Source organism: Calonectris borealis, chromosome 1 (genome assembly GCF_964195595.1).
Source record: "Calonectris borealis chromosome 1, bCalBor7.hap1.2, whole genome shotgun sequence".
Taxonomy (NCBI): Eukaryota; Metazoa; Chordata; class Aves; order Procellariiformes; family Procellariidae; genus Calonectris; species Calonectris borealis.
The window spans coordinates 54,171,821-54,196,915 of NC_134312.1; the positions used below are offsets into that span (position 1 = coordinate 54,171,821).

General features: G+C 49.0%; 1 protein-coding gene across 1 annotated transcript; it reads left to right on the plus strand.

Annotated features, from left to right (window-relative positions):
• The first annotated feature begins 2,744 nt into the window (after positions 1-2,744).
• Positions 2,745-24,286, plus strand: LOC142078091 (solute carrier family 23 member 1-like). The gene is made up of 13 exons (XM_075140620.1): positions 2,745-2,821; positions 5,799-5,871; positions 6,381-6,530; positions 7,878-8,035; positions 11,657-11,816; positions 13,177-13,358; positions 16,789-16,909; positions 17,231-17,387; positions 17,585-17,838; positions 19,980-20,144; positions 20,505-20,613; positions 21,636-21,731; positions 22,898-24,286. Exons 1-13 carry the CDS (start codon positions 2,745-2,747, stop codon positions 23,164-23,166), a joined length of 1,971 nt encoding a protein of 656 aa, XP_074996721.1. The 3' UTR covers positions 23,167-24,286.
• Positions 24,287-25,095: the final 809 nt, after the last annotated feature.

Genomic DNA, 25,095 nt, shown 5'->3' on the forward strand with positions numbered 1-25,095 from the left:
AGGAGATATGCCAGACACACAAGTCTAAAGGGAATCCATATTATATTTTCTTTTGTTTTTGTTCCTAACACATCATGAATGAGTTGAACAGGTGGATGCCTGCCCATTTTTTCCTAAAAGCCATTCATACAATTGATTAGGCTGCTATTAAGTGACGACATTACTGGTTAAGCATGCATCTTTGCTAATTGAATAAAATCCTTGCTGCGAAAAACCTCACAATTTAGTAATCTATGCTAATCCTGTTATATATAAATATACACATGTACATACACATATGATGTATACAGACATTTGCATGCACACAGAGACTTCGTACATGCTTTGCTTATTTCCAAGGGCAAGATATTCCAGGCTGGGGCACTTCACATGAACTCCATACATTTCTGCTTTCACATGTACTTTGTGCTATTTTGTAACGTTCTTCTAGATTCCAGATTATGGCATTAACCTTTTGTTGGCCATAGGCTGGTACTGTTAAACTCTTCATTCCTAACAGGTCTACTCTGATGTCCAGGCTTTTGGCTAGGTAGGACTTATTTCCTGCATTTTTCATGAAAACCTGCAGTCTCTTGGTATTCTTGAAGGGCATTTTTGGCACGTCAGAGTTTCCCAGAATGGCAAAATTGTTTTCTGCCCAGCTTTTTTGAGAAAAGGGATTGTTGTTGTTATTGATTTTTTTAAATTATTATTATTTTGTTCTTCTCATCCTGTTCACTTAATACCCTTTGTGTGGGCAGTTTCACACGCTAGTCTAGATGACATAGGCATCGTTATGCACCTGCACCTTTGGGTTGTTACACAAGTTTATACAACCAAAGAGAAGAAGAAACCCTGATTACTGAATGCCTGGTCTCCTTTGAAAACACGGTTATGGCAGGACTGAGGAGTCATTGAACAGATGCTGGGATAAAATTAAGAGGTGGAGGACTTTTTTGATGGGAGGACTCATAAGAGTCTATTGGGAAGACAGACTAATCCCAGAGGAATATTGTGCTGTGGCTTGGCAAAAAAATTCACAACGAGAGAGATTGTGAGGCACAGAGAGTGGCTAATTCGTGGAGTGCAGTAGGGTTAATGGAGGATATCAGAATGCACAGATTTAGATGGCTGCTCGGAGAACTGCACTGTATCCATCAAGAAGTGCAAGCAGGAATGTACCTTCAAAAAAAGAATGGAAAAATCCAATGCTCCTTTTCTTAGAGCCTTGCAATGGTGCATCCTCACTGGTATTGCATCCTCACTGGTATTGCTTAATGGACACTGCCGAGATATACAATGAAACGGTAAATATGTAATGAACTGCAACTACACAGTGCACTGGATAACAAGAGATGAGTACATCTGTAAACAGGGAGGTTTTGTGCTGCTCCCTCTGCACTGGGAATTGGTAAAGTCGAAGGTGAAAGTGTCCAGGATAGTTTGACCAGGGAAAGAGTTCTCGTTTAGAGCTTGCAGAAAAAAGTGGCCTCACGCCAAGATCAGTGGGGCTGGAAATGCACTCCCTGCAGTAAAAATACAGGGAGATCCCTATCTAATGGGAGTTCAGAGAGGAGATCTGGCAAAGCCATGAACATCTGGTGATTTTGATGCCTTAAGAGTTGGCTGTCCGCAGCTCATAGCTTCACTGATGGTGTTTAGGGCAAAGTTGTCTCGCCCTGTAATGCAGTCCTGGTTTGAAGAGAAGGTCTGAGAATACCAAAGCTCTACAGGAGAAATAGGGACCAGAGTTTATTTCTGTTACGCTGCTTCCTGCGTGGAAACTGGGAGATGTCCCCAATGGGTGGTCACTGTGTGTAGGTGATAGCATGCCCCTCTCTGCAGGAGCCCTTTGCTGCTGGTCTGGGAAGTTCACTGCCTCGGGAAGCCATTAAATTAAATAGATACTTAATCCAAGGAGGGCTGGGGTGGGGTGGCTAGAACAGCTTGATGGAGCATTAACACCGTTTGCTACTTATTAAGAGAAGGGTAAGTGTGCTTGGGGCCATCTGATGATCACCATTCAGCTAGGATCCTTAGCTGAATGGAAATAATCAGATGGCCTGAAGTAGTCCTTTTTCAATCTTATGTCTTTTATACCTCCCTGGTGTCACGTTCTGATGACTTGATTATTGGTTGCTGCCTTAAATAGGTTCCCAGTAAAATCCTCATTCTTTTCATGTTGTAATAGGATTATCATAGAACATGACGATGTTTGTACCTAAGCCAAAGTACACGGCAGTTTACATGCGGAATAAGTGAAACCATCTAGAAATTGGATTTTCTAAAGATCAGCACAAAGCTTTTCAAACAAACAGGCCCAGCCCACACAGAAAATGCAAGTTGCTGTTGAATCAATAATGAAGCAACAAGTTTCAAGGCTGTGCCAGGAAAACAGGGAAATGTCTCGCCTCTCTCATACCTCCTCGCATCCTTACCTACGGGGGAAGTTTTTTCTGCCATCAGTTACTGATTCACTCAGCCCAGGGAAGGGCTGCTTTCCAGTTTGGTTTGAATGCCGGTCCTCTAATCAGCTGGAGAAAAGGAGTCACTTATATAAGCCAAGGGAAAGGAAATGCTTCTGCGATACGGCTCACATGAATAGCTAGGACTGAGCGCTGGTTGACTCCCGAAGTCCAGCTTCTGCATCAGTTCACCCCGTTTCTTTAGGGCTGTGTTGACTGCGACAAGTGGCAATTTGGGAGGCTTTCCTCTTCTTACTGGTCTTTCTTTTTCAAGGCAGTCGGTGAAGGAAAGTGGAAGGCATGACCCCCTCCTCAGACAAAGAGCTCAACGGGCTAGATAACCCCAGCTTCGTGGTGAGTCTGCTCTTCTCTGAAGGGTAATGCTTGCATAAATGGGTGCGAGCCCTGCGAAAGGAGGAGAAAGGGAAAGCCAGGGGGCTCGGACTGGCTGCAAGGATGCTGGTGTGTGGTAAACGTCTGTCTCGGCTCCTTTATCGACAGGAATCCGAGGAATGATTTCCTCACTACAGCCTGCTGCTGCTGCTGCAGACGCAGCGTACTTTCTACTCTCTGGCACCCTTTTCACTTCTTTTCTCTCCATTATTTCTAAAATGATAGTGTAGATGAATGGCAGTGCAAGAGTATCTGCACTGAAAAGCAAGCAAGCTCGTGGCTCCTTGCGGCTGTGTCCCTGGGTAGAGCATTTTATGTATCAATTAGTAAAATTACAATGGAAATTTAGCCTAGTGAAGAGTGTTTCTCTGTCTTCTGTATCTATTTCTAGTGGGGTAAACTGGCAGAGGTGGGGGAAAAAGGGATTTGAGAGTCAGCAGGGGAGAGCACCCTGTGGGGTTACAGCAGGGTGGTAAAAGCTGTAAATGATGTGTCAGTTCAGGGGTGTGCAGTGCGCTGGGAAAGCTGCGGGCTGTGACAGCCATCGGACAAGGGCCTGGGGCACGGCAGCCCCCTTCCTATCTCACGGCAGGGGTCACTTCCATTAGAAAGTGAGAGTTGTTTATTTTCTGACAGCAGGTGTGAGAGTGGGGTCCTGACACAGTCTTTGTACCACGCTACAGACCACCCGCCTGGGGGACCTCGGCGGGGGCATTTAACCTCCTGGTGTCCAGGTCTCCCATTTCTCAGGTAGCTCTTGGTGAGCTCGCTGTGAGCAGTGGGGTGCTGTGCCAGCTGCAGGCAGAGCCCCAGGGAGGTGCTCACAGCGATGCACAGGTTTTCTTTCGCTATTGTTAACGGTCTCCGTTTCTACCTGTTCTGCCATAATGCAGATCAGGCTTGTGACTTCCTCTAGCTTGAATCACCCCAAAGAAAATAGAAGACAGAGGTCTTTTACCTGTGGTTCAAGCAGCTCAGTTTCTGTCCACCTTCCTGATGCGCTTATTTAAGATGCTGTTGAGGGCCCTGATGCTTTGTCTGGAGACTGAGGCACACGGAGGATGTCCTGGTCCCCTGGGTTCGTGGGAGCAGCTGGGCTGAGAACCACCAGCCGTGGTTCCCCGTTCCCACTCCGGACCGCTCCTGCCTTGTCTTCCTGCCAGCATCTCAGCACCATAGACTGGCTGAAGTTGGAAGGGACCTCTGGAGGTCAACTTGTTTGAACCCCCCTGCTCAAGTAGGGTCACCTAGAGCCAGTTGCCCCAGGACTGTGTCTAGACAGTTTTTTAACATCTCTAAGAATGGAGACTCCACAACCTCCCCGGGCAACCTGTGCAGTACTTGGTCAGCCTCACAGTGAAAAAGTGCTTCCTGATGTTAAGACAGGACCTCCTGTGTTTCAGTTTGAGCTCATTGCCTCTGGTCCTTTCTCATCCTGTTATCTCCACTCCATCCTTCTCCTGCTGAACCCTGCTTGCTCCCCTCCAGCTCCTGGGGAGGGTCAGGCATTCATGTGATGGTCATGCGGGGCTGTTACTGGCACAGGCTCTGCCTGGCTGGAATATGCCTCCCGGTTAACAAGGGAAAAGTTGCAATGCAAGGAAAGGAGCTTACTGCTGTCCTCCTAGCTTAGGATTCATCTACCCGTGGTGTTATTCAGGAGTGGCTGTCCCCAAATAACTCCGTGCATGGGCAGTCTTAAGTACCTTCCTGTACATTTCTTAATCCACGGCTCAGGCTCTCTTGTTCTGAAATGAAAATGTCTCCACAGGGAGTTATTCAGGAACGCCTTTTGCTCTTGAGGTTCATGCCTGAGTTCAGTTTGAATTAACTCAGCCTTCACCTATCTATTTTGAAGTATCTGTAATGCTCCCAGCCTGCCTAGGCTGGATAAATACACTGTGCTTGAAAGGTATTACATAGCACATTTTCAACAGCGTGACCTAAAATGGGACTTTGGAGACTCGACTGCGAGAATGGAAACCTGGGGGTTCCAGGCAAATGATGAAGTCCTTCAGGATTAATCTGCCACACCTGCAAAATTTACAACTGAATGTAACATTAATTTTACATCCCTATTCCCTGACGGCAGCATTAGCTGTTTGCCTCCATCGATAGGTAGGCCATGAGCGTTATTGCAGCCATCTCTCTTTGCTGGGCATTTCGGTGTCTTCAGGTTCCAGCAGGACTTTGAGGATAAAAAAAAAGAAGTAGTTTGGTGCTGACAAACTGTTTGAGCTTCTCCTGACAGCAGGTTTCTCTCCTTGCCTGACAGAGCAGGGCATCCCAGCCCAGAAAAGCCCTCTGCTGCCGGTGTGCCAAGGACTCGCTGGCTGGAGAAGGGTCGATGAAACAAATGGTTTGGAATCTTAATTAGCTTTCGCATTTGGCTCAAAATGTTGTGGCTTCCCAGGCAGCCTCCCTCTACCACATGCGTGTGTGTGCTTGTGTGCAGGGGGGCGTGCGCGTGCACAGGCGGGATGCGCGGCGCGCACACGGGGTGTCTGTGTGCCCAGGCGATGCGCGTGTGCACGGGTGTGCTCAGGGGTCAGGGTGGGTTGGAAGGAGGAGTGGACAACTGGGGGTATTTACTTAGCTTAAAAACTGTGGCAACTGAAGCAAAGCAATATTTTGCTTTCCTTGGCAAAACGCGTCTTTGTATAAATAAACTCTGCAAGGTGTACAGCTCCCTGGGGAGCCCTGGGGCTTCTGGCTGCCTGGGAGGGGATCTGAGCCTTCCTGGGGAGCTATTTCAGACCCCGCCACCTCCCTGAGGCCCCAGGTCCCCAGGCTGTTTCCCGGTCCCTGGTGCTGCCCCCGCCCTGGGGCATCCCTCGGGGTGCCGTTCCCCACGGCAGGTGGCCGAGCTGGGGCAGCACCCCAGTAGCTCTGCTTTGAGTCGGCTCCTTCGAAACGGACATCGGGACTCTCCATCCGCTGGTATCCCTGTTTTTCACCCAGTTCCTCCGTAGGAGCGAGGTTTTCTAGTAAGACAAAGGGCAGGTGTGTTTATCGAGGCAGAACATTTGTGAGGGTAAGTGTAAGGAGATTGGAAAGAGAAGACTTACGAAAATGAAATATAAAACATGCTTCTACTCTGTAATTAGTGGTGGCCAAGTTGTTTTGGCGTATTTTATCGAAAGCACTGTCTGGGCGGGACAGCCAGGAGGGACAGAGACCAGGGGACAGTGCAGCTTTCACCGGTTAACCCACTGCACACTATTTCTTGCTTTTGGTTGCAGTTTCTCTATCCTTAGCTAGACATTAATGATACTAATGCACTTTTTCCAGATGTCCCTTTGAGACTGAGACACCCTCTAATGTTTCTTCTGGTGTGGACACACACATGCATATAAAAATTTTCCATAGGTGTTTTTACGTCCATTTTAATTTCCCCCCTTGCTCTTCTTTTTTATCCTACCCTTGTTGAAAGCTACACACGAGGTGTTCCTGCAAGACGTGGAGCGCAGCTGCAAGAGAGGCGGCTGCTGGGTGCCTGCGGGGCTGGGCTGTGGCTAACGAAGGGTCTCTCCTGTTTGCCAGGGTGAAGATGGGAGCCACTACTGCTCCTTGCCGGATCGCGCTGCCCGGGGCCCAGAGGAAGGCAGGGGCACGGGCTACGGCAGTAGCAAGCTTGCCTACACCATCACGGACGTGCCCCCCTGGTACCTGTGCGTCCTGCTGGGCATTCAGGTGCGATGGGGGAGCAGGTGGAAGCTGGGGGTGGGTAGAAGTTTAATGGTTGTTCAGCCAGTTAATGGGGGTGAAACCTGAATTTGGGAGTGCTTCACCTTCACTAGGCATGACTGGAGCTGCAGGGCTGGATCTCGGTGACCTCAAGTCTTTCCCACCGCCTCCTGAGCACCGACTGTTATCCTTGTGCCCACAGCTACACTGTGCCCCTTGAAGTGCAAACGGGAAGGCAGATTCCCAGGGCGGAACTAAATAGTTAATAAGAACAGTCGGATACTTTGGCTGAAGTCAGCCAAATGTCTAAGGGCTTCTGAACTTCTGCCTTCCCACAGCAATAAAAACTAAGCAGAAGGGCCCACTTTGCTTTGGCCGGTGTCTGTGCCCAGGCGTGTTAAATGACCCAATGCCACCAATGCCACGCTGGGTACGCAGCCTCAGGGAAGAGAGACCTCAGAGTGATTAAGGTAACGATGGACAGTGCTTGGAGCTTGGTGGGCATTTTGTACTTTGTTTCCTTAAACGGTCGTCTCAGATTTAGAGTGTACAAAGACAACGTTTTCTGAACACATCTGCATCATAGTTTTAATGAAACATGCCTCTACTGAGCCCAGTGAGTTTCTGAGTGCCTCCAATTCCACCACTGCAGTCCTGTGCTCTGAGGCAAGAACTGGGAAGTGATACCGACTGAAACAACCTTGCCCTGCCCATTGTTCGCCACAATTAAGGTTAATATTTGAAGCAAAAGTAAGTTTAAAAAATTATTTTCGCATTTAGTAATTAACTGAAGGTCATTGTAGAAATATGTCTGTGACTCTTCAGAAAAATGCAATGCCTGATTTATCCCAATTTTTATGGTTAACCATAATTGCATATGAGAAAAGCTACTGATAGCAAAGAATGAGTAGCTCCAATTTGCCAGCTTTTTATACTATCCTTTGTGGTGCAAATGAGATGGACTGAAACATTTGCATTCACTTTGCCTGATCGCACTGTCCCCCTATCTTGGGATGTCCCCACCTTCCTGGAAGAGTAGCCCCATCAGCTTTGTCTGTAGGTGCTGAGGATAAACTGGTTGCATCTGACAGCGATCTGGGGAGTCCAGAGCTCTACAAAAGGTCTTTGGGCATGGAAAGTTGGAGAAGTTTGTGGGGATGCATTGCAGTTCTTGTAGGTGCCTTGGAACAGCCCCTAACAGAGCAGTAAAGTTGTCAAAAAAGAGAATGGGTAATACTAGTATCACCCAAACACAAATCTGTGAGTTACTTTTAGATTTCCCTCAACAACATGAGAATAATATATGGCCAGTTCTGTGTCCTTCTTCACCCAGTCTTTCTCTGTGGCTCCTAGCATTTCCTGACAGCCATGGGAGGTCTCGTAGCCATCCCGCTGATCCTCTCCAAAGAGCTTTGCCTCCAGCACGACCTCCTCACCCAGAGCCACCTGATCAGCACCATCTTCTTTGTCTCAGGGATTTGCACCCTGCTGCAAGTCCTCTTTGGAGTCAGGTAGGCCAAATGCAAGAAATGGGATGCTCAAGAAGTTTGTAGATGCAATTACTGTGTGCTTGGCCACCAGTCTGCTGTAGAGTTTATCATTCGTGAGGGTCATTTGCTACCCTTGGGCAATCAGGGCAGATGCCAAAGCATCCTGAAATTGCTGTACGTGATAGCTTTGCAGGGCTACCTTGCTGTTCTGACTTTTGCATCTCCTGGTACTTGATGCACCTTTTGTTGGGCTTATAAGGAATCTGTCCTGCAAAATAATAAAGCTTTGAAACATGCAGTAAACAGTATCTGCTTGCTCCTTACTCTAGGGATCCTCCAGCTGAGGCAGGACTCTTCTGATGTGGGGCCGGGATCAAGGGAGCACAGATCCCGTGTGAAACTCTAGGGCAGGGGATAACTGGGAGAAATTGAAGCCTATCTGCCACCCCTTAGGGACTCAGGGAGAAGCTCTGCAGCACGTCCTGTTAAGCAGTGCCACTTCCCATGCTCAGGGATTCGTGGCACAATCTGAATGTAAGCAAGGAAAAATCCTCTTTGATGCTGAGCTGTTGAAGAACCGGTGGTGAGGAGATTAGCATGGAGTTGCCATTCGCTACCCAGAAAATGAAGTACTTAATAAGAGACATGACTGCAATCACTCCCCCCTGCCACAGAGGTGGGAACCCATGTTTCTTGATTTCAAAGGACCTGGTTAAAACTCTTCTGCCATCAAATCGCTGGTCAACTGCCAGCTCCACAGAGTGTTTTTACTCCTCCTGTTTCTTTCCCCAGTGCAATTTTTCCATCTCTGTCTGTCTTAAGAAGCGGCTGTAGGCAAACCTCTCCCTGGAGGGTGCTCCCCTTCTCCTCTGTTCCTACAAGATTAACAGAGGAGGGGGGGACTCCCTGGCCACAAAAAAGAGACAATCTGGTTCTTCTCAGTTTGGTTAAATTCAGCCTGGGGTGCATGACCGTGGCTGTGGCTGCTGGTACGATTCAGGCTCGGGCACCCCCCAAACGCCTCAGTGAATACCTGAGAGCTGTTAGTGAGGATGAAAGAGTAGCGGGGAGCCTCTCCCGTGGCTGAATAGCTAAATGAGGAACAACAGATCAAATTAAGTGGTAAGGAGTTGTTGCCGTAGGATAAGCTTGAATGGCTTTTGCTGTGCTGAGCACACAATTGCCTTGTTGCTGGCCCCAACTGTAATACGTGAGGACATTCCTGCCCGAAAGGTGGGACTCAGCCTGTGGTGTGGCTGGAGGCAAATCAAGCCTGAGGAGACAGTTGGAAGCAGATACTTTTTTTGTCCTTTTACTGTTTTCTGAAACCCTGTAGTAGTTAATAACCGTAAGTCACCAACAAGACAGCCAGGAAAGTGGTAAATGCAAGTTGGAGGGGATGCTTTTTCCTGGAAAACATCCGTGCTACTCTCCCAGGCCCTGGGGAGCCATCAGCTAAGCGCTCTGCACAGTTCCTGGTGTCCGTATTTAAGACAGACTAATTCAGAGAAGAGGCATGGAGACAATCTGTTAATGTGGCACAGGGAAGGGAGACCGTTCATCTTACAGAGGCTGGCCTGGTTAGCCTGGCAAAGTGGCTGCTCAGAGGGGTACGGCTGCAGCCTGCAACTAGTCTGGGAGAGAAATGGGGGGCTATCAGGTAGGGAGAAACCATTTCGGCTAAAAGACAATGTTGGCACATGAACGAACGGATGGGAACTGGCCATGGAGATGGGGAGGTTCCCACCAAGAGCGAGTGTGGTTCAGAAGCAGCCCTCCAGAAGCAGTAGCCAAGGGAAAAGCCTGACCCACTGCAACCTGCAGCTCGGTCGTGTTACACAGCATGAAAAAGCCGTGACGGGTCCCAGATGGTCACTGGAGACACTATCCAAGAGGCTCCTGAGGGGAGACACAGGTCACTTACCATTATGGTGAGCCCCCCTTAGCAGGTGTGTGGACATCGTGTAGTGATGATCAGAGCATAATATTTCCTTCCCTAATCCTGCAGCTTTCCCTCTTGCAAACCCTGCTGGAAAGAGCTCAGCATGCCCCGTGTGCATCGCCTCGGCACCCCAGTTTGCTCTGAGCCCACCCAGGCCAGCACCAGCTGTGAAATAGCTTGAGGGCCAATGCAGCGGGAGCTATAAATCTATTGTTAATTCAACAGTGGTGGCACTGGGCCCTCTCTGTTTCTTTTTGTTTGTTTTTTGCCTTGCCCAGCAAAATCCTTTGAAGGCTGCAACATATTTGGCTGAATGCCATAAATAAGTGACTCCACGGATGACTGATATTCAAATATAACTCACTGGCAAAGCTTTGACAGTGCTTCGGTTGTGCATGGCATAAGCAATTGCAGTGGTATAAATATTTGGTTTAGGTGATGGGGATGCGGTGGTGTTACAGCTACTCCGTCTCTTATTTTCCAGTACTTTCCAGAGAATGGTGGACGTGCCTTTGGTTCAGGGAATCCGTGCCCTGCAAAAGCACTCCCCTGGCTCGCTGCCCTGCTGCTTTTCTGAGCAGGCTCCTCAAGAGCTCCTGGCACAAGGAGAGGTTGCTTTGGGGGCTGCTCCCAGGAGTGCTTCCTGAAGGGAGGAAGCCGAGGCACCTCGGAGGTTTCCCTCTGCTGGTTCAGAGCTGCTGTGCCAGCCTGCGCCCCCGGGCATCTTTGGGTTTTTCAAGCCCGCTAAAGGAATTTAAAACAATTTGTGCTGCCAGAGGGGCTTTAATGCCTGCGGGGCTTTGAAGAACCAGTCACGCCTTTTAGGTCTCTGTCTCCATTTTTCCATGCATGGAAGGAGAAGAGGCTGGTGTAGCTCACAGGAGCACCAACTCCGTTGTACAAAGCTCTGTACGAAGCCAGTGCTGAGCACCTCTGGAGGTGCGAGCTCCTTGCTAGCCTGAGGGGTTTCCAGAGTGAGAGTTACTCTAAGCCAGGAGACACACGGCGTGGGGGGAGAGCCAAGGTCTCACCCAGCCAGCGTGCTCAGACCCATCCATGCAGGTCTCCTTTCCAGTGTCGGTAGAAACAGGGCAGAGTCATTAGCTTTAAAAAACTGTACTAAAAGCCAAGTCACATTTTCCACTGCCCTCAGTCTGAGGATGGTTGTGACGCGGGGAGTAGGCAGTGCATGTCCTTGTGTTCATGAGCAGGTTGTGAAAAAAACTGAGGCAGCTGAAGGGGACAGAGGAAGCAATCGGATATTGGAAAGATTTGGGCCTAGGTTGATGCTAAGCTTTTCTTCACGATCTCGCTGTCTTTCTTCCTTGGGGTTCTCCCCTGCTCCAGCTTTTTCCTTTGGTTGTTGTTTTACGCTGTGCAGCTCCGTAGTCCAGTCACACCTTAGGAGGAATACATTTTCCTTAATGCAGGGTAGCAGAGTTTGACTCCAGCACTGATGAGCCTCTCCATTGGCAGTGTTTGAACCCGAGCTCTTTGCCTTGGGTATTGCTTGAGAGCAATGGGCAGCAATGCCTACCCGTGATCAGTGATGGAGACCTGCCAGAACATTTCAAAAGATACTGCCAGAGGCCAAGTGCAGACCGATTTTTAAATTTATTTCGCTTTCCTTTCGCTCACCCTTATGGAGCTGGGTTTCTAGCATTCTTGCTTGTCATCTTTTCCCTCTGCTCTCCTTCCAGGTTGCCTATTATTCAAGGAGGCACTTTTGCATTCCTGACCCCAACCCTGGCCATGCTGTCTCTCCCCAAGTGGAAGTGCCCTGCCTGGACACAGAACGCTACCCTGGTGAATGCCTCTTCACCAGAGTTTATCGAAGTCTGGCAGACACGGATGCGAGAGGTATATTACATTTTCAGTGGCACCTGCTCTGTATCAGGGCTGTTTGCTGTCAGAAAAGCACCTGACCATGGCAGGGCCATCAGTGCTGGAGAACCCACCATCCCCAATGGACCCTGGCCCTTACCCTGTTGCACCTTCCTAAGCATCTAGTCTCCATTAGGAAAGCAGATGCTTCACTGCTGCTGAACAGGGGACATGCAGACCTCAGGTGATTGATGGTCCCTGCAAAGTCTCCACTGGTCCAGCCAGATCGTTTCTCCATGAAGCGTGGTTAGCCTTGAGGAAGGAAGGCAGGGAAGATGTTGCCAAGGTAGGTACCCTGTCCAAGCACAGGAAACCTAGTAAAAAGTAATGCAAGGGCAGAGCTTACTGTAAATATTAAGGAAAAGTGCATTCTTAGGTAGTCAAAAGAGAGGAAGAAAAGTCAGGGATCTCACTGCCTTGTCCTACATCTATTGCCTTATCAGAGTAGATGCCTACATTTGCCTCTGTCAATCCATATGTTGGGGTGCTTTGCAAAGCGCATGGGAAGCGTGAGCTCACGAAGGATTTGCTGTGCAGCACAGGCTGCCCTCCCTACTGAGACTTGTAACTCTGCCACAAGGGCAGTGCTGCCTTCTCCTTTCAGGCTGGGTGCTTCACCGCAGCCCCTGTGTTTCTCGTCCCTTTGGAGCCAGGGGAGGGAGGGTGCTGAGCACCGCAGAGGACCCAGCCTGGGTTTATCACCAAATCTGCAAAGGCAGAGAGCAGCCTCACCCCTGAGTCCTCTGCCTGGAGCTGACGTGAGCAACGAACGACATTTCAGGATGTAATCGCTGGCTACTTAGCAGTGATTGTCAAACACAGGAAAGTTCAGGGTGATAAATGTGTCCCCGGAGGGAAACCGATACTCAGAAAAAAACAGAGGCTGTAATGACCCACCTGCCCTACCAGTGTGCTGAAATGCCCCAAGCCCTTCCCAGATGGGAGACGAGTGGAGACCATGGCCCTGCTCCCGTTTTCGGGGCAAGAGCTTTTCCCCTGCGTTTCGGGGGAGCAGGAAGAGGGAGTGCAGGGAAGCTGATGCATGCTTGGGTAGCCCAAGAGGCCAGGGAGGAGGGGGTCTCTGGAACAAAATTAGCCCTGGTGAGGACTAAATCCATCAGCCAAGGGGGGAGTTGGTGTGTTGGTGCTGCTTTGGTGGTCCTTCCCCACATGTAATGCTCAGCCAGGCTTTGCTGTAGTCAGCAGGAAGCCCCCATGCTGCTCGGCCACTGGAGGCTGGGCTTGGCTCTCACACCGGTTTTGCACTGACTTCTGAAGGGAACACTCAACAGCTGGAGCTCCTTTCAACCTCTGCTCTCTTCGTCCATTTTTCCAGGTGCAAGGAGCTATCATTGTAGCTTCCTGCTTTCAAATCTTCGTTGGATTTTCTGGCCTGATCGGATTTCTGATGAGGTTCATCGGCCCCCTGACGATTGCCCCCACCATCACCCTGGTTGCGCTACCTCTGTTTGACTCGGCTGGGGATGAGGCTGGGCAGCACTGGGGCATAGCGTTCATGTAAGTCTGACCTCCCCGTGGGAAAGCTGAGCGTACACAAACCTCCTACCTCTAATATGAAATCATATTAGAGGTCACAGTCTGTAGCAGGGTTCCCCTGGGTTCGAGGTTTATTTGTTGAGCACTAATATGCGGCAGGCTTGTGCAAGACAGCAGCGTGGCATAGTTCCCCCCCAACCAGGAGGTTAGACCCCTCAGCAACAAAGCAAAAAACAAAAATTAGTTAAAAAATCTGTTTTTTGTGAAAATCCAAAGTTCATAGGTCAGTAGAGAAACAAGTCTTTCTTGTGTGTGGTTCCTGGGCACAGTCTCCGTCACAGTTGTCTACGCACACTGTCTTACACACCCATTATTTAAGTTAAAAAAACATTCCTAAAATGACAAAGTTGAGCACTCAGAGTTAGGTATTCCTTGAGTTAAAATAACTGGTGCTTTATGTATTGTTTTCACATGACGAGGAGGAATTGTTTTCTCCACAGAGGGCCTGGGGGCCCCTGGAAATGTCTGTGCATGTGGTTTTGCAGCAATGAGTGCTGTTTCAGGGATATTTGTGTACATGCCCTTGTGCATGAGTGTACGAGTGTGTTTGGTGGCAGGATTTCTTTGGTATTTCAGAAACGAATTCAAAAAGTAGAAATGCCACTGCATGGTTCCCCTGCAGATTTGGCACCTTCAGGTCCCTAATGCAGACTTCAGCTTGGGATAACATGCAATCAGGAGTAGGTTGTTATCCTCTCTATGGGCTCCCATCAGTTTGCTAATGCTTTCAGAGCTGCCTTTGGAGACTCAGGGGCCAGGCTTGACTGCAGCCCCAGGAAGGCAGCGTGCTGTTGTGGGGACATGCTTCAGTCCACCTCTCTCCGGTTCTCTTCTCTTCCCCGCACCTGCTCTCCCAGGCCCTAAAAGCCACCTCTCTTCTCCACCTCCAGTTCCTCATTTAACTGGTTGTTTCTTCCACCAGCACCCCATACAACCCCAAACCCTGCCTGCCCCCAGCTTTCCTTCCACCATTGTTTCTCCCACCACATCTCTGGCTTGTTGCCCTGTTCTCCAGCTCTGATGATTTGTCCTAGTCCCTTTGCTTAGCCAGTCTGAATTTTCCCTTCAAAATGTATATCCTTATCTGGACTACCCCTGTTTTCTGCCTCTTTTCTCCAGTCAGTGGCTCCTAACCTCAGTCTTGACATCTTTGCCCAGCTGTGCTGCTCCATTAATGGGGTCCCAGCCCTCCAGCCCGTGTCCCTGTTCTCAACCCTGGTCACTCTTTCTGTCTTGTTCATTTCTGTACCATCTTCTACCCGTGCTAATCCCAGTCCTTTCTTCCATGACTCAGACACCTTAACCCCAACCTGATCATTGTGTTTTGAGCTGTCTGAGTTTGTGTCCTCTTTTGCTGCCTCCATGCTTCGTGGGTGCCATTAGGGAAAGGGGGAGAGGGGTGATGGAGAAGGCAGAAAATATGAGCCACGTGGTCTCAGTCTTTATGTCCAGCCCCATCACATCCCAGAGCCCCCATGATGGGCGATGCCTGCTGTTGCCTCAAGAAACTGGTCTAGTGCGTGCTCACTTGCTCCCTGGTGATGGTGCATCACTGGGCAAGGCCTGGATGTACTCAGAAAGCTCAGAATCTTTATAGGCTGCAAATGCTAAAACCTGAGATGTTTCTGCTGACTGCTTGGGACCTGGGATGAATGATCATTGTTACAGACTGATCGTAGTTGAGCAGATTTTTGTGAGAAAGAGCAATATCCCTCACCCCAAAGAACAAGTCCTATTAAATCTCAAATTTCTGCCCCAGGTCATAAGCAGACCCTGCTACTGCTCAAGGCAAAATGACCTTCTCAATGCAGGCTGTATACTATGTCTATTTCCTGAACATGACTCTTTGAAATAGGTTTGGGATATATTTTTCCAGAAATATTTGGCCTGAGGCAGACGTTTTCCATGGAAATTTTCATCCTGAATGGGTAAAGTTAGGCAGAATTATAAGCAGCTGAAAATAGCTTTTGTTAATGGAATGTGTTAGGCAACCCGAATAATAAGCAGTGACACCTACCCGAGATAGACGAGGACTCTGCAGTGATTCATAAGGCTGCCGAGCACCTTTGTTAATGCAAATGCACAAAAAGTACACTGACGCAGTCTGTCTGGGCTCTGTAGCTTTAGCAACCGGGAATGGAAACCAGTTCCTCCTCAGACTTTCTGCCTCCAGTCATTCAGTGCTTTGAATCGTGATTGATAGATAACCTTTGGCTGTCCGTCATGGTGTGTCTTTGCAAAGAGGTGAGGTTAGTGTTTCCTTTGCACCACTGGTATTCTGCCTGCCCGTGAATATTGTACCTATGGCTCGTCACCTTTTCACGCATGGAAAACTACCAGTTTTCCGTGCACTGTCAGTGCACTTCAGCTGGTGCAATTGATTTCTCACCAAATCCTGTCCGGATTAATTCACTCAATGTATACAATTCACATTGGTTAGAAAAAAATGAGGAGCCCTTCAGAGGCCTGGATAACATAGGTGGAAAACGTCCAAGTTCTTCTACCAGCTCAGCAGTCAAGGTGGGGTGCCCAGTCCCTGCCCTCTCACTGCATATTGCAGCCTCCAGCTTCATCTCGTTGCCCTTTCTGGGGGGAAGACACACCAGGGGCAGACAGGGCTTGCTGTGAGCTGTTCGTGGGAGATGTGTCCTACATGAGGGGTGGGAGAGGAGCTGCACCTCGAGGTTGCTTCCACCAGAATGAGCCCCGGGTGCTGCCAGGGGCACACATGAGTACCCCTGCCTTGGAGGACCCCTCCGCCGCGCAGCCCTCACAGACCGGGGGGCCGTGCTCTCCCCTTGTCGGCTGGCTGGGAGGGCTCTGTGGGAGCTACGTGCAGCCCCACAGTCCCACCGCGGGTTTTTTCTTTCAAAACAGGAACTTGCACAACCAAATCAAATCCTCTTTCTTTTCTTTGTGCCACTTAGGAGCTTTTTGCCACTTGCAGAGCAGCATAGGTAAACCTGAAATTAGGAAACCAATAAATCCTATATTTCCAGTATATCTGAATTACACAGAGGTTCAGGGACAGTTTCCTACATAGCCTGCCTGGACCTTGCACGTCTCTCAGGTTTTTCTTTTACTCAGGTATCATTTTTAAGCTCTGGCAACTGTGTCGTACTCAGTGATGCACCATCTGGGGGGTCGGTTTTGAAACAAAAGGGGAAAAAAAATATTTTCAAATGCAGCAGAGCTGTGGGTAGAGTGTGATGGAAAGCTTGTTCCACCCCAGGCTTGCTGGAGTGGGGAGCCACCTTCTGGTGCTGAGAGCCTGGTTTTTGGGATTCTCTGAAGTCCTGGGACCTCGGGTAGCAGGTCTTTAGTTAATGTGGGGACAGGTGGGCAGCTCAGCACCCACTTTTTCTCATGGTCTGGTTTTCCCTCTTCCTAGGACTATTTCTTTCATAGTTCTGTTCTCTCAGTACCTGAAAGATGTCCCTGTGCCGCTGCCATCTTACCAGAGAGGCAAGAAGTGCCACCTCTCCCCAGTCTACCTCTTCCAGATCTTCCCGGTACGTTGGGATTCCTGGAGACCCAGTGGTCATGGCAGAGGGACTGGCCTCACCCACCACAGGCTGCCTCAGTTCTTTCCACTCGTGTCCAGCTGAGTTAGTGCTTCCCAGCCCAACCTGCGCGGTGAGGGGTCACGGGGGGAGAAGGTCCCGAATGGCCCTGCATGTGGGGAGGGAAGGAGGGAGGGAGGGCCACCAGGACCCCCTGCCATCCCCACATGCAGGGGAAAGGGTCAGGCAGAGAGACACCTTGTCCCCCACAACCGTGCCAGAGACGCGGCCGTGCCCTAACCAGACCCCACTGCTGCATGTGATGGGCAGGTGCTGCTGGGGCTCTCCCTGAGCTGGCTGCTCTGCTATGTGCTGACGGTGACCGACGTCCTCCCTGTGGACCCCACCGCCTATGGCCACCTGGCCCGGACGGACACCCGTGGGGATGTTTTGTCCCAGGCTCCCTGGTTTCGGCTGCCTTACCCAGGTACCACTGCCCCCTCTTCCCCCATCCCACCGTGCTGCTCCCTGGTCCAGCTTGCACCTCCGCTTATGGCTAGCAGGGGGAGATGAAATGCCAAAAATCAAGCAAACACCCACAAGCACCCTTGCTGCTCTTCCCCCCTGCAACAGATTTCAGGGCAAACGTGCCCCACCAACCTGAACTGAGCTCTTTACTTGCAGGCCAGTGGGGAATGCCAACCGTCAGCCTGGCTGGGATATTTGGCATCTTAGCCGGGGTGATTTCCTCCATGTTGGAATCCGTGGGAGATTACTATGCCTGTGCCCGCCTGTCTGGGGCCCCGCCGCCGCCGAAGCACGCCATCAGCCGCGGGATCGGAGTGGAAGGCATCGGCTGCCTCCTGGCTGGGGCCTGGGGGACGGGGAATGGCACCACGTCGTACAGCGAGAACGTGGGCGCCCTGGGCATCACCAAGGTGAGCCTCATCGCAGCAGAGTGGCTGCGGTGCCCTGGCCCTCCGGGAGGTTTCCCCCAAGGTTGTATGTACAAAGGAGTGGTGCACATGGGTATGTGCTGGACCTGGGATGTGATCTTAGCCCACCTCCTGCAAGGCATGCCGGAAAAACGTGCCCTGGCACATTGGTGACCACCTCAGCAGCACTACGAATCACCTAACAGAGGTGGTCAGTCCCTCTCTTTCTCTGCTTATGGTCTGGATGTGGGACAAGTGCGCACTGCTGTTACTCATGGCACCTGGCTTAGGTGAGACTAAAGAGAGCACATTACATCTGAGCTAACCCGGAAACTTCCCGAGGACTGACTTTATCAAAGACTATCTGTCTGTCTGTCTGTCTCTCTGTGTCTGTCTATCTGTCTTCCTAAATATATTTATAAAGAGGAGAGGAAAAGAAAAAAGATGCAACATCTTAAATGGCGTCAGGCACCTATGTTTAAGCTGCTTGACCAAGCCCAGCATGCCAGTACTGAGCTCTCATTTCCAAGAAAAGAAGAGGAGGATTTTAAGGAGAGGTAAAGCTTCAGAGTCACCATATAGATAGTAGGGAACCGTGCAGTTTCTTCGACCTTAAGAAAGAGAACTGATTTTCTTGTTTTCCTAACATAATTGAAACAAACTCTAAACTCGAGGCTTTAGCAGCATATGCTCACAGTTGTGGTATCAGTGGATTAGTTAATTTGCCTTTAAGGCCAACTCCATATACTGGGTAATTTGACATTTTGGCAAATTAAGAATTTGAAGCTTCATTCTAATCCTGGAACAAATAGATCTGTTGGCTTTTATTAAATTACAGTTTTGATGGTAATGGTGTCCCAAGGTTTTAAGCCAAGGAATACAAAAAGCCCACCTGAAGGCAATGCATGATTTTGTTTTGAAACTCCCCATCAAATCTTTTCCATTTATCTTTCACAATCAAGTAAGACTTAAAATATTTTAAAGCGACATGTTTAAGAAATACTTAAGTAGAGACCCTACTAATTACTGGGAATGTTTTTGTTAAAAGCATTCACAAAAAGTGCTTCCTGTAAATATGACATTCTTCAGATATTTAAAGGGAGGGATTAAAATATTTAATTGAATTATAAAATGTTTGCAGAAGATTACAGAGTTTCCCTGCCTAAGACATGAACGTTGTAAATCTTAGCATGATTCTTTAAGCTGTCCAAGTTTTGGTGGGGCAAGGCATATCTTGACTTGAAAGTCTAATAAATATTGCTGCTTTTCTTTTTAGTTTCCATAGTCTGTAAATGTCTCTTTCATCCCTTTGTTTGGCAGATACTCTTTTTCTTTCTTATTCGCATGCTCTAACAGATCTGAATAAAAGGCATGGCTTGGTGCTTCATCCTGTCTTTGTTGTAGTGCCCAACCAAGAAAAGGCCACCCTGGCTCTTCATAGGGAAAAAAAATGAGAAAAAAATGGTTTTACTGAAGCTAGATGGGTGATGAGAGATAGGGACAGACCAAGAGACTTCCCTGCTTTTTATTAGCCATTTGTTGATCATGGAAAGGATGTATCCGATCCCAGAGCTTAGGATCAAAGCAGCCAGCCTGGCCAGCTCTGCTGTCCCAAATCTCGGTCTCCAGGGAACGGAGGGATTGGTGTGGGACACCTAGTTGAAAGCCATTTTTAGATGGCAATCCAAACCCTGGTGGAAGGATTGTCCAGTGAATTGACTGGGTGGTTGCAGCTCCAGCCTGTGGGTCTGCCAAGACATTTCTAGGCTGGAGCAAGAGCAAAGCTGTGTGGGGGGATTACTGTGCTCTTAATTTAATAATAAATCTTTTGTTTAACAGCAAACTGTTAAATTCCTGACAACAGTAGGAAAGAGGATAACATCAAGTAAATAGGTGTGGATCCATGATTGCTCTCAGAGTGCCTTTCATGATAAATATTTACTAGCCTGCAAATACAGATGCTTCCCGCACGGTGCGAGCATCCCAGCTCACCGGCGGCTGCATCTGAACCTGTGACTGAACACGCCCTTGAGTGCTTCAGCCCGAGGTGCAACCCCTGCCCGACAGGCTGGTGCTGGAGCCTGCCATCCCTCGCCTCTCTGCGCTGGTCGGTGCGTGACTGCCTCCTCTTCCTCTTGCCCCAGGTAGGGAGTCGAATGGTGATCATTGCTGGTGCCTGTGCCATGCTCCTGAGCGGCATCTTCGGAAAAGTCGGGGCGATGCTTGCCAGCATACCCACCCCTGTGATCGGAGGCATGTTCCTTGTGATGTTCGGAGTTATCACAGCAGTCGGGATTTCCAATTTGCAGGTAACAGCTGTGTGAGAGCTGTTTCATCCCTAGGGAAGGGGACTTTGGTTTCAAGTCAGGTTCTTACCCGGCTGAGTCAGATATAACCACACTGCAGCAAATGCAAACATTTGCATTGGCAGTTCCTCAGGTGAAGATGAGGGCACGTACCCAGGGGTTAAATTGCAGAGGGCTCCCTCATCGGGGCAGGGCTTGCTGGCGCCGGGGGCAGCAGGATGACCAATGCCCCAGCAGCACCAGGGCTGCTGCCCGGGTCCAGTCCTGCATGGAGTGTTTACATCCGAGCATGTCTCATGAACACAACAGTAATCCACAGATTTGGGTAATTTCAAACGTAATGTATACAATTTCTCTGTGCAGTACACAGACATGAACTCCTCCAGAAACATCTTTATCTTTGGATTTTCTGTATTTGCTGGCCTCACGGTTCCCAACTGGGCAAGCAAAAATAGTACACTGCTGGAAACAGGTAAGAAGTGACATCAGAAGCGTTTTCTGTATCATAAAACTGAAGCAAAGGCTGCTCCAGAGAAATCTTTTAAAATGTAGGTTTTTCTGATAAAATCTTGAAACCTGTGCTTTGACTGTTGCCTGTTTCTTTCTGGGAGGGCTGTTCTCGCCCTTTGCTGTGATGCACAGCTCTAGTGTGGAAATCTCTGCTCTTGGTCAGTGACTGCACCTCGCCAGATTCCTGTCAGGCTAAGGATTGCAGAGTATTCCAGAGAATACTCTAGGGCTGAATCCTGATCAAGATCTCAATGAACGAGGCTTTCTTACATGCTCATACACAATAAAACTTCGTGCTTCCAAAACGCAAGAGCAGACTCCTCTACTAAATTCCATCGAGTTCACTTTATTGAAATTTCCAGTCCTCCAAGTTACGCCTTCATTGTGTCTCACGTGACTAACGTGTTTGTCACAAAGGCTGTAGTGTCCTCTCTTAAGGTGTACATGGCATACTGGGTGGGCTGTTGAAAGAGCTGGGCCCACAAATCTCACGCTCTATAGACGGTCAATCAGATGCTCTATGTCACTGGGCTATTTTGCTCATGTCAATTAGCCCTCACAGAGAAACATCACACCTGATTAACTTGTGGTGAAATACCATGCTAAATATACCTATTTTTCTTTGGGAAGCTCGTGCTTTCGTACAGATGCTACGTCGTGGAGGTGTGGAACATGTTTGGAGCAGAAGGCCGCTTTTTCTGGGACAGTGCTGTGGTCTGCACTGTTAATAGTCTTAATGTACTTATGAGTCATCTCCTGCCCACCGGCAGCTGGGTCAGTGAATAATTATGCAGAATAAAACTGTAGGTCTGAAACTGGCAGCGAGATCAATCTCCCTTGCGTTGCCAAATCTTAAGCTCTGCTTTGGGATTTGCAAGTCTTGTCTAAACAAGCATGCAGCTTGCAGCCTCTTGGCACGGGGTATGTGGTTGGTCTGACATGCGTCTCCCTGCACCACTATCCAAAGCTTTGTTTTTCTGCTAGGAATCATCCAGCTGGACCAGGTGATCCAGGTGCTTCTCACCACTGGCATGTTTGTGGGCGGACTCCTGGGGTTTATCCTTGATAACACCATTCCAGGTAAGATGTGTTGAAATGAGCTAAGCTACTAGTTTGTGCCTGCCCTAGGGTTTGTTTCCTAGCATTTTTTGCCTTCATGACTACTGCTCTACTGTAGGAGTTGTGCTAGCAACCATGAAACACCATGTGACTGAACTCCTCCCAGAGAGGGCAGAGGAACAGAATGGTCTCTGGTTGGAAAACAGCAGCTTATCAAAAACTAACTCAGTTTTCAGGAACAACCCAGTCCGAGGAAAAGGTTTATTTGGGAAAAATGTCTTTTAGGGAAAATGCCAGCCTAGAGCCATGTTGCTGGTTGAAAGAGAGAGAAAGACAACTAGAAGTGGAAGGAGCCAACACATGCCTCCTTATGAGAGTTGCTAAAACTGAGGCTGAACCGGTGCTACAGCAGTGGAAAGCAGCAGGAAAGGCTGATGACCAAAGATAGGATATTGGATATAGCACCTGCAGCTGGCCCTCACAGACAGCAAAGAGCCTCTGATTTTCATTGAGCCTGGGGAGGGATGGCATAAGAATAGGAGAGGAATCCCTCTTTTCTGCCACAGAAAAAGAGCAGGAAGGACACTCAGTTAACCAGATTCTTTTACCGTCTCAGGCTTCTTGGAAAGCGAATCTCCTTTTGGCTCATTAATTTTCTTGTAGCCCTTGATCTTCAGCTCCTCCAGGCAGAATTTCCAGGTGTGCTCATTCCGTTTCCCAAGAGGGACTCAGCCGCTGCAACAATTACAGGCACTTAGCAATTCCTTGGCTAGGGTAAATGCCTGTGACTGTGAATAGTAATTGCTAGCTAAACCTTATTCCCCCACTCCGCAGTATCCGGGCAGTTAACATCCAGCCTGCTTTCCTAGCCGTGTATGTCCCCCACTTTGAACAGTTCTTGGATGCCCCATGGCTTGTGAAAACCTGTCTTGTATACTTGACTTCTGTGGAAAGCAGTGGAGAAGACTGCTTATCTGGAAGCTGTTGCAGGAAGACGGCTATCGTCTAGAAGCTCATTAGCAAATTTTTGTAAAGAGCTTTGGAGCTAGAAGGGTTTAAGTGCAAGGGATCTGTGTGTTGTGCTGGGTCTGCTGGGATCTGAGAAGTGGGGATGAGGCACACAAGGTAGTCCTATGCTCAGAACACTCACTGTTTTACACAAAACAATCTCATTTTTGCTGCTGCAGGAACACAGGAGGAGCGGGGGCTCCTGGCGTGGAAGAACAGCCACAAGGGAGAGGCGGACAACTCTCAGCTCGTTTCCAAGGTCTATGATCTTCCGTTTGGCATAGGCACCAAATACTGTGCTGTCTCTTGGTTTCGGTATCTCCCTGCTTGCCCCAAAAGGCTACCTAGCGGCAAGAGAATGGATGAACTGAAGGCTGCTGGACAGGAAAGCAGTATTAAAGCAGTCTCAGAAAGAGACTCTGAGATAGGTGCTGATACAAGGATATAAGGACCTGGCCTGCAGGTGAACTCATCTCAGAAGCAGAGAGGTCTGAAAAGCGTGTCTGCAGCCCCCATCGTTTGAACATGAGCTGGCAGCTGTTAAGAGGCTGGAGCAGGAGAATGATGATGTCTTTCTCTCTTCCCAGCTCTACCCCCTGCACCAGTGGTGTCCTTGAGGGAGTCATTTTTCTTCCCTCTGCTCCTGCCTGCCCACCTCTAGGAAGAACATAAACCCTCTTTGGAGAACACCAAAGCCCAAGAAATGCCTGGGAAAGATGTTCAGTTTCTTTCCTTCCAGAGCCTCGGGGACCCCAAGGAGCAGCTGTTTAGCTGAAGCAGAGCTCTTCCTGTCCCCTGTCCTGGCTGCTCAAGGGGCCACAGGAGAAGGCATCCCTGATGTGGGCCCTGTACCACTCTCAGGCATCCCTTGGGCTGAGACTAATCCCCACCACCTTAAAGATCTGTAATGGCAACGCTCACCTTGTGGCTTACATCTCATCCTGGCCAAGGGGAAGGAGCGGGCAGCTCTAGGTCATGAATCATCTCTTCCATATTCCCATAATTTAAAGTCAGTCAAATGAATGTTGTTGTTAAGAGAGGTTGGGATAGGATGGATTGTCTTCTGAACAAGCATCTCCCACCTTAGACCACAGAGGGAGTCTAGAGACCTTGCTTAGGTTCTTGACCTAGCAGAAAAACCCAGCTTTACTGAAATGAATCCCACCTGGGATGCTGGGAGCAGCCTCAGGGGAGCCAGATTCCCCAGGGCACCAAACCCTACAAAGATGAAGGAACTGTCATCAAAGATGAAGGAGAAAACTCTTCTGCTCGCAGTCTGATGCATCCCTGCTACTGCTATGTCCTGTGTTCCCCCCCACCGTACCTGTTTGGTCTGGTGTGGTGATTGTGCGGTGACAACCACTTCTCTGGAAAATGGTTTGCAGATTCTTGCTCCTTTCCATTATCGGCAGAAACAGCCTTAACCTATATGGCCATATATAATATGATTGCACGTGGTGCTGGTTGTTGATGGTGTGTAATAACGTTGTTGCTGTAGCATAAGCTTGTGTTTCCTGCATTGAGATTTATACTTGGATATTTTGGGGGAAAAATAAATAAAATGTACAGCATAATGATATTTCTCAGGGTGATTGCCATAGTGAGTGGCAGGTAGTATTCAAAGAATCATGGAGTATTTCAGTTGGAAGGAACCTCTGGAGGTCATCTGCGCCAGCCCCTGCTCAGAGCTGGTCCTGTTAGACCAGGTTGCAGAGGACTGTGTCCAGTTGAGCCATGGATGGAGAGCCATAGCCTCTTTGGGCAGCCTGTTCCAGTGTCTGACCACCCTCATGGTGAAAAGCGTTTTCCCTCGTGTCTAACTGGGATTTCCAATGCTTCACCTTGTGTCTGTTGCCTCTTGTTGTGTCACTGTTCCCTTCTGAGAAAAGTCTGACCGATCTTCTCTGTACCCTCCATGGACAGCCGAAGGCCGCGGTATGATACCTCCTTAGCCCTATGGTCTCAAGACTGAACAAAACCTGGGTGGTTTCAATGAAACGCCTTTATTTCTCATTCCTATTACAGTTCTGTTTTTCAGTCCCGTCCTGCAGCTGTAGCAGTATGTGGCGTGTTTTATCACTAAGGGATATATTGGGTTTTTTTGCTTGGGAGTGAATGAAGCCTGAATAGATCAATTGTGTGAGTATTGGGATCCTAAAGGAGGAAACATTATGGTATAAATCGTTTGCTGTTATGGGCAGGTTGGAGTGCCTCCATTGAAGATTGTGGTTGTTATGTCTTTGGGACAAAAAATGATTTGCACATTTAAGTATATCTCATCCCTCCCCCCCCCCCCCATCACAGATTTTAGTCCCAGGCATCTCAGCTCTGGTATCTTCTTCATCCTCCACAACCTTGACTACGTCTCTAAGCTCAT